Source organism: Palaemon carinicauda, chromosome 23 (genome assembly GCF_036898095.1).
Source record: "Palaemon carinicauda isolate YSFRI2023 chromosome 23, ASM3689809v2, whole genome shotgun sequence".
NCBI classification, from domain to species: Eukaryota; Metazoa; Arthropoda; class Malacostraca; order Decapoda; family Palaemonidae; genus Palaemon; species Palaemon carinicauda.
In genome coordinates this window covers 90,209,915-90,226,251 of record NC_090747.1, presented here as the reverse complement: position 1 = coordinate 90,226,251, position 16,337 = coordinate 90,209,915, and the positions used below count along the sequence as shown (strand labels likewise).

At 37.5% G+C, this 16,337-nt stretch overlaps 1 protein-coding gene across 1 annotated transcript in view; it reads right to left on the bottom strand.

Moving 5' to 3' along the window:
* Positions 1–2,257: 2,257 nt before the first annotated feature.
* LOC137617221 (voltage-dependent anion-selective channel protein 2-like) overlaps positions 2,258–16,337 on the bottom strand; it is a 14,779-nt gene continuing 699 nt past the window's right edge. The window contains exons 2-3 of the mRNA XM_068347156.1: positions 8,488–8,706; positions 2,258–3,281 (exon numbers count right to left, since the gene is read on the bottom strand). Of these exons, the coding sequence (XP_068203257.1) occupies positions 2,632–3,281; positions 8,488–8,686 (849 nt within the window). The 5' untranslated portion in view covers positions 8,687–8,706 and the 3' untranslated portion in view covers positions 2,258–2,631. The remainder of the gene's footprint in view (positions 3,282–8,487; positions 8,707–16,337) is intronic.

The window sequence follows — 16,337 nt, the reverse complement described above, 5'->3', positions numbered from 1 at the left end:
AGGAAGGACTCGGAAGAAGTCGAGGCTTGGAGGCCAAGGAACTATTAGACTAGCTCAAGGGCCTCCTCTTGTACTGAAGAGCAAATCTGGGAAGAAATTGAGGGACCTGCCACCAAGGGAGAGCCTTGGGTTACCTCACCTTGACCATGTGCGGGATCATGGACTAGCATCCAAACTTCATTCTCCACCTGTGAAGATAGGGGAGACACGTGGATCCTGATCCTCCTGTTGCAGGATATCCATTGATCCAGTAGCCAGTTTTTATATTCTGGCCATGTGGAAAAGGAGGAACACTGTAACCTCTGCAAGGAGTGCAAGTTAACCTCGTAGTAACTCATAAATGTGCCGTAAAGTTGGTAGTTACAGCCAAAACATTTCCACATTGTGGAATTGCTCCATGAACAAGACGCCGAAGTAACTGCTCTAACATAAACTACTAAAGAAAGCACAGAATACAAAACATTAGTCAACTCCTGTCATGGGAAGTGGCTGTTTGGTCATGGCCACAGCTGGGACTAGAATGGAGAGTTGAACTATGCAGGATAATGGCCTAATCTTCCATTTTCACCCTGCGTTCATGCTACTCCAACACACACTAAGCATGTCTTTTCTCTCTGCTGTCAGTGGAAGGCAGTTACTCATTTAAAAAGGCAAGGGTATGTATTCATCTCGGATCAATTTTAATGATGATCACATTTATCCCTCAAAATTACGACAGTACTTGCAATAGATATGACCATAAAAAATCAACTGGTGATATCGACTCTTGAAGTTCTGTAGGTATAGTACTCATTGTAAACGTTCCCAACAAAACTTCATATTCTAATAGTTTCATATCAAATAGAGTTCAAAGAAAATATCTAACCAATTCATTGTACACATCAATAATTATCCTCTGCAATTAAGCATATATATTTATGGTTTTACTTCAATGTCATACCACCTCAAATTTGTTATGTTGAATGGAGCCTCAAGAATGTGATATTGAAAATAGATGAACATTTTCAGCAGATTTCATTGTGCTGTAGGGAAAAAATCTTGAGCTTGTTTGATGAAGCTATCAGATAAAAGAATAGTTAAAAATGAGGGGAATAGTAAAATTAGTCTGACACTTTATCCCGAGTGATTTTGTCACACAACCCTTGGATAGAAAAATTCCATTTTCAAGAAATAATTTAAAATTGTACTTAGTTACAGTACATTATTGCTCAAAAACCTGCATTGTCCAACCAGTTCAGGTACTTAGTTTATTAAATTATGGAATTGTAAATCTTTTAACGGGTCAGGATTCTTGCATATGCATGACGAGTGGTATTTTCAACAAGGTATGGCAGTTGGCCCCTGCATATGTAGAATGTAGGCATTAAACCATGGGCAGTGACTGATGTGTGTGCACTTAAAGCCACCCTGCGTGTCTTTGACATCTCTTTACACCTAACCTCTTGTGATGCAAGCTCCCCACACCATTCAATCAAGGGTTAGAGAAGTTAAAAGTAAAGCGGCAATTATATATGGATCAAATTGAAAGTACCCATGAGCCACTATGGGATACTGTTGAAGTTCGTTATTATTTTCTACGAGCGAAACTGCAACCCTACTTTGGCTAAATAGGTTAAGTGACCCTGCACAGAAATAGAAATTAGAAGTAAACCATAAACTAGAAGACAAATAAGGCTTTAAGCTGTGAAGACAGTATTTGTGGTTTTGAAAGTAAAGATATGTGGGATAAAGAAAAATTTAACCCCTTGATGAACCTCAACAAGATGTAAAGACAAGTTAAACCATCTATAGTAAAGGAGAACAACCATGCAATGTCCTGTCTCATAATAGGGGAATGCTAGTGTAACAAAGTCTAGATACAATTACTAAATGGTATGATTCGGAGAATGATGATAAAAAGAAAATTAAAATTTTATTAGCATTATGGCAATCACCACAAAATTAAATTTGAAGTATGGTAATGTCTCACATACTTGGGCATATCCGCAACATGTGACTCTAATAACCACCTTCCATGACCCAATTATCACCCATGGAGATGCAATACCACAATATTGAATATATAACCGTCCCAAATTTCAATTGACAGAACATTCACATTGTCTTATTAAATATTTTATAAATCTACCGTAACTCCAAGTATAGTTTTTTTAAACAAAACCTTCTAGGGAAGAGATGTGAAAGTCAAATTTATGGCGTGATTAAACTACTGTAAACTCAAAATTTTCAATATGAAAGTGGTGTAAGTGAAACAAAATGGAATTTCTATTTTATTGAAGGATGATTCAATAATACATGTGAAGCTGCAAAAGAAATTGCCTCAACTCAGACATTTCCATCCTTGGATAATAAAAATCTTTTGAGTAATGTACAGACGTTCGGGGTTATATTATAATGTACAATCCTGAATGCTCCCTACTACTGGAATCTAAGAGATGACACAAATAGACACTTTAAGACTTCTAGTTTAGTGGCTAACACCACCACCTAATTTTCACATTTCTTACAGGAAAAGTCTAGTGTCATTTGGCTCCCTTATCTCAAAAAAAAAAAAAATGTGGGAAATCATGCAATGGTTATACTGTTACAACCAGTCAATCAATAACTCAACATTTTATTACAATAGAAACACTAAGCATCTAACTCCAGGGCCAAGCCAACCTTGTGACCGCCCTGATTGAAATTCTTCCCATCGATTAGAGAAGAGAGAGTTAGAGTAATACCATCTCGTACCTTCTGCTGATATCCGAGACCAATTTGAGAAGAATTGTTCACCTTAGCCCGAAGAGCAGCGTCCTTGTCCAGGGCAAATTTGCATCCAATAGAGAATCGTGTAGTATTTGAGCCAGCAGACCAGGCCAAGTCAACAGCACCTTCCAATTCTGGATTAATTTTATGGAATAGGGAACCTCCAAATTCTGCCCCATCGTTAGCGTAGGTGTGAAGAATGAAGTCGCTTGTGGTGAAACCAACGGCAAAGTTATTTTTGGTGAGTTTGGATTTGGCTGTATCAAAGGACATCTGATAGCCTACGAGCCAATTCTTGTAACTGGCAACAGCTGCTCCGTTGACAACAGGGCCTCCAAGATCTAGGGTAGAGTCTAGATTAACAGAGAGGGCATCTGTTTTATAGGTGGATTTGAGGACACCAGACTTCTTGCCAGTCTGAGGAGCAAAAGTAGTGTTGAGAACTAATTTCAAGCCCTTGGCAACTTTGTCTTCGAGAGCTACTTCTGTGTTAAGCGTATTGTCGGTGTTCCATTTCTCAGTGAAGGTTAAACCTGTAATCAGAAAATGCAGTGAAGGTTAACAACCTGTCAGAAAATACACTCTTTAAAAGGGTTGACATGATTTAAATAAAATGATAAAGAAGCTTTACAACTTTACTTAATATAACTCACTGACATTACTTAAATGTTCAAGGTGTATTGGATAAAAGATTGGCTATAAAATAGTTTTTCAAACAAATGGGGCACTGTACATGTCTTCAACAAGGTCAAATTGTGGAACAAATTGTTAGCACACTAACCTATTACACAGTGAAGTCGTCTATACAGACTGACAAAATTTATAATTCTTTTAGACACACTTTTCTCACACCAAATTACCTTATATATTTTACAGAATTGAAACCAAAGAATTCTAGTAAGCAATCAAACCCTTGAAAGTCTTGAACTAATCTGCCCCCCCCCCCCTTTAAAATACAAAGAACATTAAAACTGAGCTGGTAGTTTGAATCTCTCCAACCCGTTAATACATTTAAAAGCGCTTCCAGCTATATTCTGAGTTAATGAAGCCTACTAATCTAATGACTATGATACAATAACACCAGATAAAAACATACCGAATGACAAAAACATTCCATAAAAATAACCAAGATATACTATTGAAACTACCCCTACAACCTGACAATATAATCCAGAAGGGATTCTACCAGTATTAGTATTATCTTTATTTTTATGGATTCTGTACTCTGTCAAGATCACTTTTGACACAAGGGAAAAATACTATATGCCCGAAACACATTTATAAAAAAAATTATGTGAAATCAGCTTAATACAACTATTAAACAAGTTCTATGGAAAAGGCAGCCTATCTATGGGTGAATATAAGGAATTTAGGTTGACAAAATTTTGGCCAAAGACTGCAATGATTTCTCAAGTTGAAAAACAGAGGTAATGAAAAGATTTCATTTATATTATCTAAGAATGAAGTGGTTTTAAATTTTGGACTATAATCTAGTACCACCTCAATTATGTGCAACTGAAAGAAAAGCCTGTAGTTACACTATTTAGTACGACTTTGGAGAGGTTGGAAAATAAGATACAAGTAAGGAAATGAGAACAGAGATAAGTAGGAGGATATAAAGCAAGTACAGCACTGCACAGTTGGCAGCCAAATGAACGCTGCAAAAGTTTTTAAGTAATGCCTACAGAACACCGTTAAGTTGGACCGACAGCATATTCCCCATTAAACACATTTGTGCTATGCAACAGAACCTGGTATAAAAACTAATTAACATTTGTGTTGCAGTGTTCACTTTATCTGCTTGTATGAGAAAGACAGTAAGATCAATATTTTTAAATAGTAAAATTTAGATTTTACAGTTTTTAGTTGTAAAGACTGACGACAACCTATCTATTCAGCTTAATTACTCATGAAGTTTTCAAGTCAGCCCTTATACCATTAATTAGGTTTCATAATCTGAGTCTCGACGTAAAGCCAAATAGTTTCTAGTGTCTGTAACCTCACCGTCCTTGTGGGCTTCGGGCGAGAGATTTGGGGTCACTAACAGGTTCACCAGCCGAGTCATTCACTGCATGGCTCTAGCCAGCATAAAGAAGGGGGACTTGGGCAGTGTTCATATGTAAAGGACATTGTCCTGTACTTTGTCTCAGGAGGTCATATGAAAACTTTAGACTTGCAGAGTAGAGTAATGTTATATCTATAGTAAATTAAGCCCATGGGAGGAAATGATAGTACAATCATAAGTCATAAAAATTATAAATTTACTATCCTGAATGCAACATAATTCTCACCAACTGTTGTTGCATTGCCATTGTGCTAGTCTAATCAATCTATCAATTCCCATGAATAAAACTGAAGGTTTAGGTGCTCTAACTAGATAAACCAAGTAAAAAACCAGGCCTAAAGGTGGAGATACAAGACCAAGGCCTGATGGAAGTCCAGAAAGACAAGTTCAGAAAGACTACAGAATAGAAAATAAAGTTAATGGAAGAGCCTACATAAAAACATTTATGACAACGAATAGAATGTCAACTACTCTCCTTGCTAGTGCAAATTCTCCAAAAATCACTATAAATAATCATACTATAGTGCATTCTTCTTTTAACCAGCAGACTTAATTAGTGCTGATAGACTATCAATACAGATAAGTCACATTTTTAGTTTTAAATCTCCATTTTCATTGGTTCATTCTTGAAACTTTCAATAAAGTTATCGTTAAAATATCCCAAATCATTGTTCAATAAGATTAGGGACAATCTTGAACATGTGAACAACAGCTCAGTCCATAGTATTCTTTCTACTATACCTGAATGGCCTCTCCAAACCAGCACCAGGCTACAAGATCCAAACTCAAAAACTATATTCCTATCACTGGTGTAATATAACGTTATGTATCAAACCCCTTTAATAAACAGAAGGGTACAGGCCTCAAATTTCCCAACATACATAATTGCCAACTACATTAATTGTAATTGGAAATTAATGTAAAATGCACTATAATTGCAACTGTCTTTAATCAAAGAGGTGTCGGCTACTCTACTAATATCCAAATTAGTAGAACCAATGCCCCCTAAACTGTATTAAGTTTTCCTGATAAGAAAATCTTCACTAATGTTGGTTACAATTGAATTTTTGACAAGAACTGGTTTTCCATAATAATGGAAAGTAATTCTCTAAGTCGCAGCCTTCACTTTACACATTAAAGAGCCAACTAGATGTCTGTCGACCAAATACACGTAGGTGCAACGTTTTTCCCTTTCTGGGAGCATTTGCAAATGCCTTTTTTGACCACATCTGTGATGTACTTTTTTGATGACATCCTGTAGAATTAAAGTTTCCTTAAACACATATATAATGAGGTTCTAGTTGATCTACAATTGTATAATCATAAATTCTAGCATTGAAATTATTTGGACCAAGTGTTTGGAACACTTTCTAAACCACTGATTGAATAGTGTACTGTTTAACAAGGCAAAGTACTAAAACAGTATCAAAATCATCTCGTGAAAGTATGACGACCAATATCGATGACACCAACAAATTGCACAATGTCAGCCTTACAACTCAACAATGACTTTATCCTATGAAGGTCCTTTCACTCTTGTAGGAAGAAGTATTAGTTTTTTATAGCGTATGGGGTATTTTCCCGGAAAGATTCACAGAAAGACTTGTATTGGCACAAGGTTTATCAAATAAGGCTTTGTCAGGGAGAACAGCTAATCTATTTACACTACTGACAATGCAATGCTCATTTTAAGAAATAGCAAAGGCTATTGTGTCTAGATAGATTCCTTGGGATAACTTATTGCAAGTGTAAAATAAAAAGTTGACCAAGTGTCCATAAAGTGTAAATAAAAGGATTCAATAGCCGTAATGAACGCCATTCAAGAGATAATTCACAATATTATATCATTAGCATTTATCGAGGGTGATTCTCCTACAGTAAATGCCTTCTGGGGCTGCTGCTTTCTTCTCTCCTCGTATTTCTCATGCCAACCACGACTCTCCTCAATATTAGAGTTAATTTGTAAATTTCAATTTTTCATCACAAATTAATTTCTGATGTTAAGGGTTATAATTTGTACAATAATTACCATTACAAAAATCTGTGTAATTAAGGATATGTGGAAAGCATGGTTAGTTTTTTTTTTTTAATCATGGGAAAAACTGATATTGGATGTGAGCATTTTAAGGTTGCACACTCGCTCCCAGAATGAAGTTATTCTTTACCCAAAGTACTACTGATGTAGAAGCCTAGTTAGCCTAAGGTAAAAGGTTCAGCAGCATGAAGGAACCAAGAAAAGGAGGGATCTAGGTCCTATAATTTTACTATCTGGGTGAGGGGTGAACAAACTTTCCTTATAACCATGGAATGAGGCTTGTCTCATATGAGTAAAACTTGGAAGTCAACTTGCCACTGAATAATGGCTCTGGGAGGGAAAAAAAAACCTTATAAAACTCTACAACAAAGATGGCTCATGGCCCCCTCTACTTATTTTCAACATGTTGTGGAACACTACCCGAGACCTTTTGCGATGTTCAGCCAAAAAAAAGAAGTGGCACTAGAGTTATCTGGAGAAATGGATAGATAATAGAGTACATAATAAATTATCCAAGGAATCGAGCTGACAAATAGGAAAGCATAAACCTTAAAGTTGTCTCACACAGGCTGGAATGTGTCTTTCATGGCACTCCATGGTGTGATAGTGCAGAATATCGGAAAATTCCTGTTGAGATATTCAGTAGTCAGTACCTCCTTCAGAAGTGTAGTAACGACACAACTTCATGTGCAATAACAGTGGGTTTCTGTTTTTATGTGCAATACCGGCAGATTCCTGTTCAAATGTGAGAAGGGGTGGCCGATTGAAACAATGAAGAGGAAGGAGAGCATCTACACTTATTTACTCAAGTTAGAACTTCCTTCTTAGCACCAGCAGTGCCTAGGTTTAGCAACAGTATCCGCAGTAATTCAATTGCATTTTAGAATTACAAGAGCAGAGGGAGCATGGCAGGAGGGACATATAGGGATATGGAACCAGGACCAACGGCTAGACCCCGGTCAACAGAAGACCAGTAATGGATTTTCTTTCCCTTATGTGTAATCCTAAATATTCTTGAATGCTCACTTGACAAGGATGAACACTCCCTGCCCTTCCCCCACTCATCAGGTACCACTAGTTAAATTTCTAGTTACTCAAGCTTCTACATCAATTTCAGCTGTCGTCAAAGTTTCCATAGAAATAAGGGTTTGTATCCTCGTAGGAATGACTACCGTATAGTTTAAAATTATTTACTTAGTTCATTCAGAAGCTGTTACATCATGTTTGATAAGCAATATTTACCACTAAAGCAAGGACTAAGATATTGCAGAATGATAATAAATTTTATAAAAGTATAAGATATTGCAGAATGATAATAAATTTTATAAAAGTATTCTGACCTATCTCCAGTGGAACTATGATCCCCTACTCATACATTGCAAAAGCTAAAAGCATAAGTTATCAACCTCTGAAAGTCTTGACCCAGTAAGTTTATGCACAAATGAGTATCTGAAAATCTCAGATATACTATCACCTAATTAATGTCATGTGCATTTCACCTTTCTCAAAGTCTTGTAGACATCCAATCATTAATAGTATACACAACTGTGATCAAATCTCCTGAAATTTCCTTTTTAACAAATACACTGCATATTGGAATCTATGTTAAATAACGAAGTTTAATATTTTATACACTTACCGTGCTCCTTGACCTTATATTTAGTTTCAAGGTTGCCAGCAACTTTGCCAGATTCTAGGGCATTTGAACCACCGGCAGTAATTTCTACTCCTGTATTTGTTTTGCTCTTGCATTCTAGTTTCAATACACCGAAGTGGTAACCCTTTCCAAAGACATCTTTGGCAGATTTTCCAAGATCGCCATATACTGGGGGAGACATCTTTCACGTTTTTTTTTTAGCTGGAACAAAAGAACAAAAATCAAATGGCATACTTTTAGAAACTTCTTATAATTACATAATCTAAATCTATATTATACTGGAATGTGCAGTTTCTATAATGACTTTGGTTCTAGGTTTGAATATAACACAAATAGCAATTATCAGACGCTGCAAAATCAGAAGTTACCAATGCAATATTAACCTTGAAAAGAAAAAGATAACCAGTCAAAGCATAGGAAGGGGAGGCAGTTTTAAAGTAAAATTAATTTCATTCATCACATTTCTCTTGTTGGTATATACAAGAAATTATTCCTAATAATTTCGCTGCTGGCTTTATGTACCCAATTTACAGGTAATTACAAAAAATACACTATATATATATATACACCATTGAGACCACCAGAAATTTTCCTATACCTTACCTTGGATGACAGATGTTGATTTTAAAGTAATTTGTATTTTTCCAAGCAATACAAAATTGAGTCCTTTAAAAAAATTATCAAGGTGGTTAACGACAGGTCAAAGACTTAATTTTTTTACCTTCGACTCAGGATAGTGGGGGTTTATTGAGATAGGAAGTTTAAATTCAAAAGGCAGGTTTGTATAGCTAGGAAAATTACAAAAGTTGCAAGGGGTTCTGACTGGAGTGTAAAGAAGATCAGCATCCTTCTTCTCCATCAATTCTGCAGACATGACCTCTTCAGAAGGATTGTCAGCAGAAGCTTTTGAAGGAGGGACTAAGATGGATCAGGGAGTTCTGTACTCCAAACTCATTACAATATCCCACCACTGCCAGCACATAACCAACTCATCTTAAGAGTGACGTCGACATGCCCACAATGAAACAAGTCTGAAATGCCATGCTACCTCTGGACCAAACATGAAACAATCTGAAATGCCAGTGCTACCTCTGTACCAACTATTTTGAGACTAAGGACACTAGAGCATCCTTCTCCTTCAAAACCCAGGGGCCCATTGACGTGATAAAAAGGGTCACTGTATTTCCACCAAACAGGCCGTCTCCTGGACTAATCCAAAAGGTCAGAAGTTGATACTGTAATGGTTTCTTCGAGAAGTGCGTGTTGCCTAACCATATGTCAAGCTACATGACTACTTTGGCCTTCAAGGGTAGCAGTAGTAGGAATCTCCATGATTGTCATCTCAGAAGGTGAAAGTATTGATCTGGCTCCCTGTCAGTACACATTGATTAGTCAACCTGGTTGTTGGATTAAGGTCTTAATGTAATGAATTAAACCATAAGTGACATCTTGTCCACAATCCGATTGTCAAATTAATCCAGGCCAACGGGCAACATCTACCCAAGGCAGCTCTAGAGATCTCGATTCTTTAGGGGTACCTGAGGGCTAATCAAATGACCCGAGGTCCTCTCTGAAGATGGCGCAATGGTCATGACACCCGGTTTGTTGCATTAATTCAAGAACCTCCATGACGGTACTTTCTGTCTATTGATAGACATTGGCACCTTCAGCACACAAGAATCTGGAGTGTCCTCATCCCTTGCAAGGGATGAAGACTCAGCAGGTTACTCAAAAGATCTAGTCCCTCCCTACGAATAAAAGTGAGGCGACCCAGCAAACAGAAAAGGGGGCCCCTGAATTACTAGGATGGTTGTCATTAGGGAGAGAAATATCAGACACAAATCAACCCTGAGCCAGAAAAAGTACCAAATACCCTACCTACTGTTAATTGTTTATACAGTAGTAATGCGTAGCTTCATGTTTTAAGGGCCATGTCACCTTTACCACCAACCCATGTATTTTAGTTACATGCAAGGACATCTTTACAAGTTGCCATCTTCTTGGTTTGCGGTATGGAAGTACCCATAACCAAGAAGAGAGTAGCACTCCCTCCAAGGTAGAAAAGGAGGGCACCCAATCCCCTTCAACACCAGGCAAATAGCCAGAGTGTGGGGAAAGGATTTGCATCTCTTGACTAGCCTGGCTACCAGACTTGTCAAGTGTGCTACACAGGACTCAAGAGGCATGGGGCCATAGACCTGCCCGGTCAATGGAAAAAACACTGGGTCATGGCCAGGGCCCAAAGAGAACCAGCCTAGTCGATGGAAAGTGCAGGGAAAGTCAGGCTACCTATCAGATACCCAGAGCCAGGAGTCTGTGATCCCTGCCCTGAAAGATGTTGTGGTGATGTTAGGAGCTATATTCTTATGACTACAACTGTCCTTTGTGGACAACTTAGAAGGGTCAGAATCAGAGGAAGAGCAAATCAGCTTTTTCCCTCTATCGAAGCGAAAGGGAAGCAAATTTTCCCTCAAGCTGAGCAAGAATAGTAGTACAGCAGAAAGATTTGAGCAACCAGTAAACAAGTAAGCTCCCCGAAAAGTAGAGAATGACGGATTGCTCCGACAAGTACAACACTGGGGAGGGGGTACAGACACAGGGGTTGGAATTAATGGTGGTACTGGGAGTGTGGGACCTGGGGTCACAGGCACAGGAGTGAACAGCACTGAACATGACAAATTCGTAGATAATTTGTATTTTTCCCTAACTAATACAAACCTGGAGTTATTTATAAATGGATATATCTTTTGGGAAAGCTGGAAGGTAACCAATTAGACTTTTTGATGCAAGGTGGCAACCCTACCCAGAGCCTGAGTACGGGGTGGCTAGTGGTACTAGCCACTTGTATGTATACTCACAGTTATGAACTTGTTACTTTTTCTCTTTGGCTTGTAGAGAGGGGTTGTCTTCTCTCTCTCCTCAGGTTGCCAGACATTGTTGTTCATGCTCATTTTACGCTGACTTTCTCGTTTTCTGTAATCGTGCTTCTTCATTGATGTTCTCATGCGAACATGCCCTGGATGCGAGAGTCGCCCTTGCGGGCTTCAAGTCGTTGGTGGAGTTGTGATGCGTCTAGGGAGTGGTCTGCCTCCCATGGGGAAGAAAACTAGGTGTGGTCAATCTCAGATACAGGAGTAAACAGCACTGAACCTACAACATCGGATTACAGGTTCCAGGCAACAGACATTTTACCTAACCCAGAGCCCTCTTTCACTCTTAACAACTTATGCTGTATTTTTCTTGGCTTAGGGTGCAGTGTGGGATCACTACTGATTAGACTAGGATCACTGCCATGGTTGGCACCGAGATCACCACTAATAACACAAGGTTCATGGTATAGTGCACGAAGTGTCCTAGGCTACCAGCTTCCACAAATGACATATCGAAGGTCTGTCTGTAAGACCTAAGAAAGGCTAAACCTTAGGTCAAACCTGTCAGCTTTTCTGTTAAGGAAGAGCTTACAACATATATTGGAGTAAGGCAATCATTCATACTGTACCAATCCTATAAAAAATTCCCGAGGTAGATCCAGTTATTTATATCCAGGAACTTCTCCATGAGGAGAGCAGTGCTGAAGTTTCCCAGGCATTGGTTTTGGCACAGCAAAAAATACTGTTGGAGAACACTTAGTCATCATACTAATAATAGAATATGGCCGCCCTTAACGGAAGGCCACGATCTGTACTTGGTATATGGTGATAATTGCAAACGATCATTAATCTCAATTGCCGAGTGATTGTTATTTTCCGTACATTGCCAGTTAAAGTCCTAAACCAAGGCGTGTCCATCCATTTACCCGCATTCAATTTTCTGCTTCGTTTCATCATGATACAAAGCCAAACTCGACCATCCACATTGAATAGCATAAGAAAAAGAATAGCCTTGGATTGAAAGCAACAGTTTATTTGTAGTCTTTTCGGCTGAAGACGAAGGTGAAGTGACTTTGACAGGAGTGGGCTAGGGTACCTTTCGTTAATTACCTTGTTAACACTTTCAACACACATTCCAACGCCGTTAAAAATATTCCCCATTTTGAAGGATGAAAGGTTTCTATAGGTGTGGGAACACCTTGGTAGGATGAACACGAGTATTTAGAAAAGTTATAAAAAGTAATACAGTATAGCCTGCCAATGATAGTTTTTCCAAAAGAAACTTTCAACATCCTATTTTAGGTGGATTCCATGAAAGTTTTTTTTTTACCAGTTGTAAGTAATACTATGGACAATTGGCCTTATTATCAACCAAATAAATAATCGCATTAAATGTAGAAAATTTAGCCATTTAGTTCTGTTTACTTTTCCACCCTTATCGGCTTTACTGAGCGTGATATGGTAGTGGATTCGTACAATATTTCTGTTTGTGTACACATGGTGAAGGTTTTATTTTATATTGCTACACTTACTTTACTTTGTACTGTAGTGAGTAGAGTACGGTATGTCTAATACTCATTGATAAATAAAAAAGAAAGTGGGCCCAGTAGAATACTATACAGTAGTGTCTAAAATGTCTACCTTAAAAGTAAGAATTTGGTTTTGTGTGGTTTAAAAAGTAATTATTATAACTTCTGCTTAAAGTTAACATCACCAGACCCAACGTGGGGTTATGGCTCCTGTGTACCTCGCACAGTGTATTATTGATACTTCAGTACTTCTGATTCCTTGCCTCCTGTCAGCTCTTAGCTATATAATGCAGCTTTCTGCCTTTCACTACTTAAACTTATCATTCAACTAATTCCCACTTAAACTGTCAAATTAATCAGGCTAATCTTGCAAAGTTTTTGCCCCTCATTTCAGACATAACTCTTGAGTCTGGGGTTGATTACTCTGCACTAATCTGGTTAAACTTCATGCTATTATTTTGAACATGAAAATTGCACTTAATGGTAAACAGCATACTGTAAGTAGAATGCTTAAAAAGCCTGTTTGTCACCCATTCCTGTGTTGGACATTGTAATTATTACAGTACAGTATACAGTAGTGTACTGTACTATATCAGGTTAGGTCACCGAGGTACAAAATTACTGCTATACTTGATACGGTATTAAAAATCATATCGCTGTGCAAGTTTTACAATTAAAATGTTTATTTTATACTCTTGTTAAAAACGGATGAATCTTTGACATTTCAAAGGTCGTCCACGAGCAGCAAAAGCAAAGCACACGACAATGTAACAAGTGTCAGTCAATGGCTGCTGATGACTAAGCATATATACCTATAGGACCCCTTAAAACACCCTTCTCAGCTAACAAGACAGTGAAGTTGTGATGATGATTAGAAACAATCTGGCTTTAACTCTTGACCCCCACATGAGTTGGTGAGGTTTCCAATAGGCTACCACAGCTTCATTTCAACTTGAAACCGCACTACCATTTCCAGCACTCGTGATGTTTACAATAATCATTTTAGTTCCAAAAACAGACCCTTCTTCCATAAAGCAATAGTTCAAGCTTTGAACACTGCTTTAGCTAGCCTCTTCATACATACAGTATTGATTACTGTGAAAGCGTAAAAATGAAGAGAGACTCCTGTGACAAATTCAGCACAAATATACTAATTGAGAATTGTGTAAAAACCAAAAATTTATAAGTTCTTCATTCTGGTCTCTTAATTTCAACCATCAATATCCTTCTTGGCATGTTTTTCTAGAGATCGGAATGTTGGCTACTTTGGAAGCAAATTACTGTATTTCATAAAGGAAATTAATTTCAGATGGTATTTTCAGCAGTTGATTAATTTCATGAAATACATGGTTAACCAATTATATTGCCCAAAATAATAAAATATATCTGATTTTTGGCAACGTAATTTATGAGGGTCCTTCACCCAACCACCAGTTTTGTAAATATTTACAACTTTTCACCCCACATTAATATGACTCTATAGACATTTTTATTTAAAAAATCTTACTTTTACCAATCAATTTTCGGGGTGTATCTAGGGGCCACCTGTATGTATGATTACGGCTAACTTAGAATTCGGCAGTGGAAGGGGGGCGTTAGCCGCCCCGTTAGGTAAGTAGGTAAGGACACTGCTTGTAGGTTAGATTAGGTTAGGGGGGGGGAAATTTAGGTTAGTTGATGTCAATTTTTAATCCAAATGGGAGGAACTGGCCGCTGATATACAAAGGCTCCCAATACTGTATTCTTCACTGTAATTTTTCTAAGAAACATAGGTCACTTAAAATAACTTACTTAATCTAACCTTTATAATGGAACCCAATATCAATAATCCCATTTTTATGAAGACATTCAAGATATAGGATTGTAGGGAAATTTAGGGTACAGGATATGTACTAAGTGCTTTATAGAAATTTTTTTTTTTTTGCTTAACAGTACTTTTTAAAATAAAAATGTTTGATCATGGAAACACAAGCTTAATGACTGTTTTACAGGCAGTGTTGCCAAAAGTTTATCTTTCGTTAAACGGCATTAACTGCTTCTACGTACAGCTGTAAGATGTCTCATTACCATCTTGTGAAATGTACTGGAATTAATGAAGCCAACTGTACCCCCTAAACTAACAAATCTGTCTTTACTTACTGGGATGGGCTATACCCTCCATGAATTCCCCCCCCCCTCACTTTTTCACACAATGTTGGGTTCCATTATCAAGGGATGATTAAGCAAAACTAATTTTTTTGCACAAAAAAACAGTGCATTTCTGGCAAAGGTCCATGTGGAAAGGTTAAAAGTATAATACTGTACTTTAATTTGGAGATAATTGCTTGAACCATACATTTTTTCAAATGGCTAACTTGTCTTTTTTATCCATTTCTGATCATGAGTTTTCCTACACACCTTATAAAAACCATTATGGGGGATCCCATTGGAAAAACAGGATTCAAGGGTCAGAAAAACAACGAAAAAAACCCAGTGATTTGCAGCAATAGAACACCAAAAGATAAAAAAAAAAATTTCCAGTAATATCATTGGTCAGAAATGCATAATAAACTCTTAAATAACCAGTTGGAAACTGCAAATTATATGGTTCCTGTAATTTGCATGAAATCAAAGTACCGTCATTAACTGCATATAATTTATATCCCTCAAAAAGTAATTTTTTTTTTGTATCATGAGTAGACTTTTTCATTGGGAGAGAGAGAGAGAGAGAGAGAGAGAGAGAGAGAGAGAGAGAGAGAGAGAGAGAGAGAGAGAGAGAGTGTTTTTTGTGCACTTGGCTTTTCTTGCTGATCCTGATGGAAAATTCATTGCTTTATATAAAATAACCCCATTAGACTACAAAACTTTTGTAATGATGAAGGGATGATGGTACAGTACATTAGCAAGGGGTGATGGTTAAGAGGTAAAGTTATATATTCAGTACTTTCCTAAGGGTAAGAAAACTTATCTTAGATAAGGGCTCTTAGGTTAGGAAGCACTGCAGTAATATGCTCTATAAATGAAGGGTGTGGGCTTGACTTAACCGGTCAGGTAAGACACGGGGCTTAAGTTCAGGTTGGAATGAATGGCAATTTTATTAGAATATAAACCAATATTCTATTATTGGCCCTCTATCCAATGCAGCATTAACAATTGATAATTCTCTTTACCGCTCCACACTAAAGTAATCTTTACCGTATGGCTGAAAAACTTTCACTTTTACCGCTCAAATTCCCTTTTCATTCTACACTACTAGACTAAATCCACGCGTGCAGTTCATAAAAACTTCATGTTAACGACGTACAAGGCTTACCAAAGCAGTTGAGCGTGACTCGAAACCGCTCTACCGTATCGCAAGAGGTTGATAAAAAGGATTTTATTTTTTGAGTAAACTAAAGCCAGCAATCAGGAAAGGAAAGATAACAGAATGAGAAATAAGAGATGACCCCCCCCC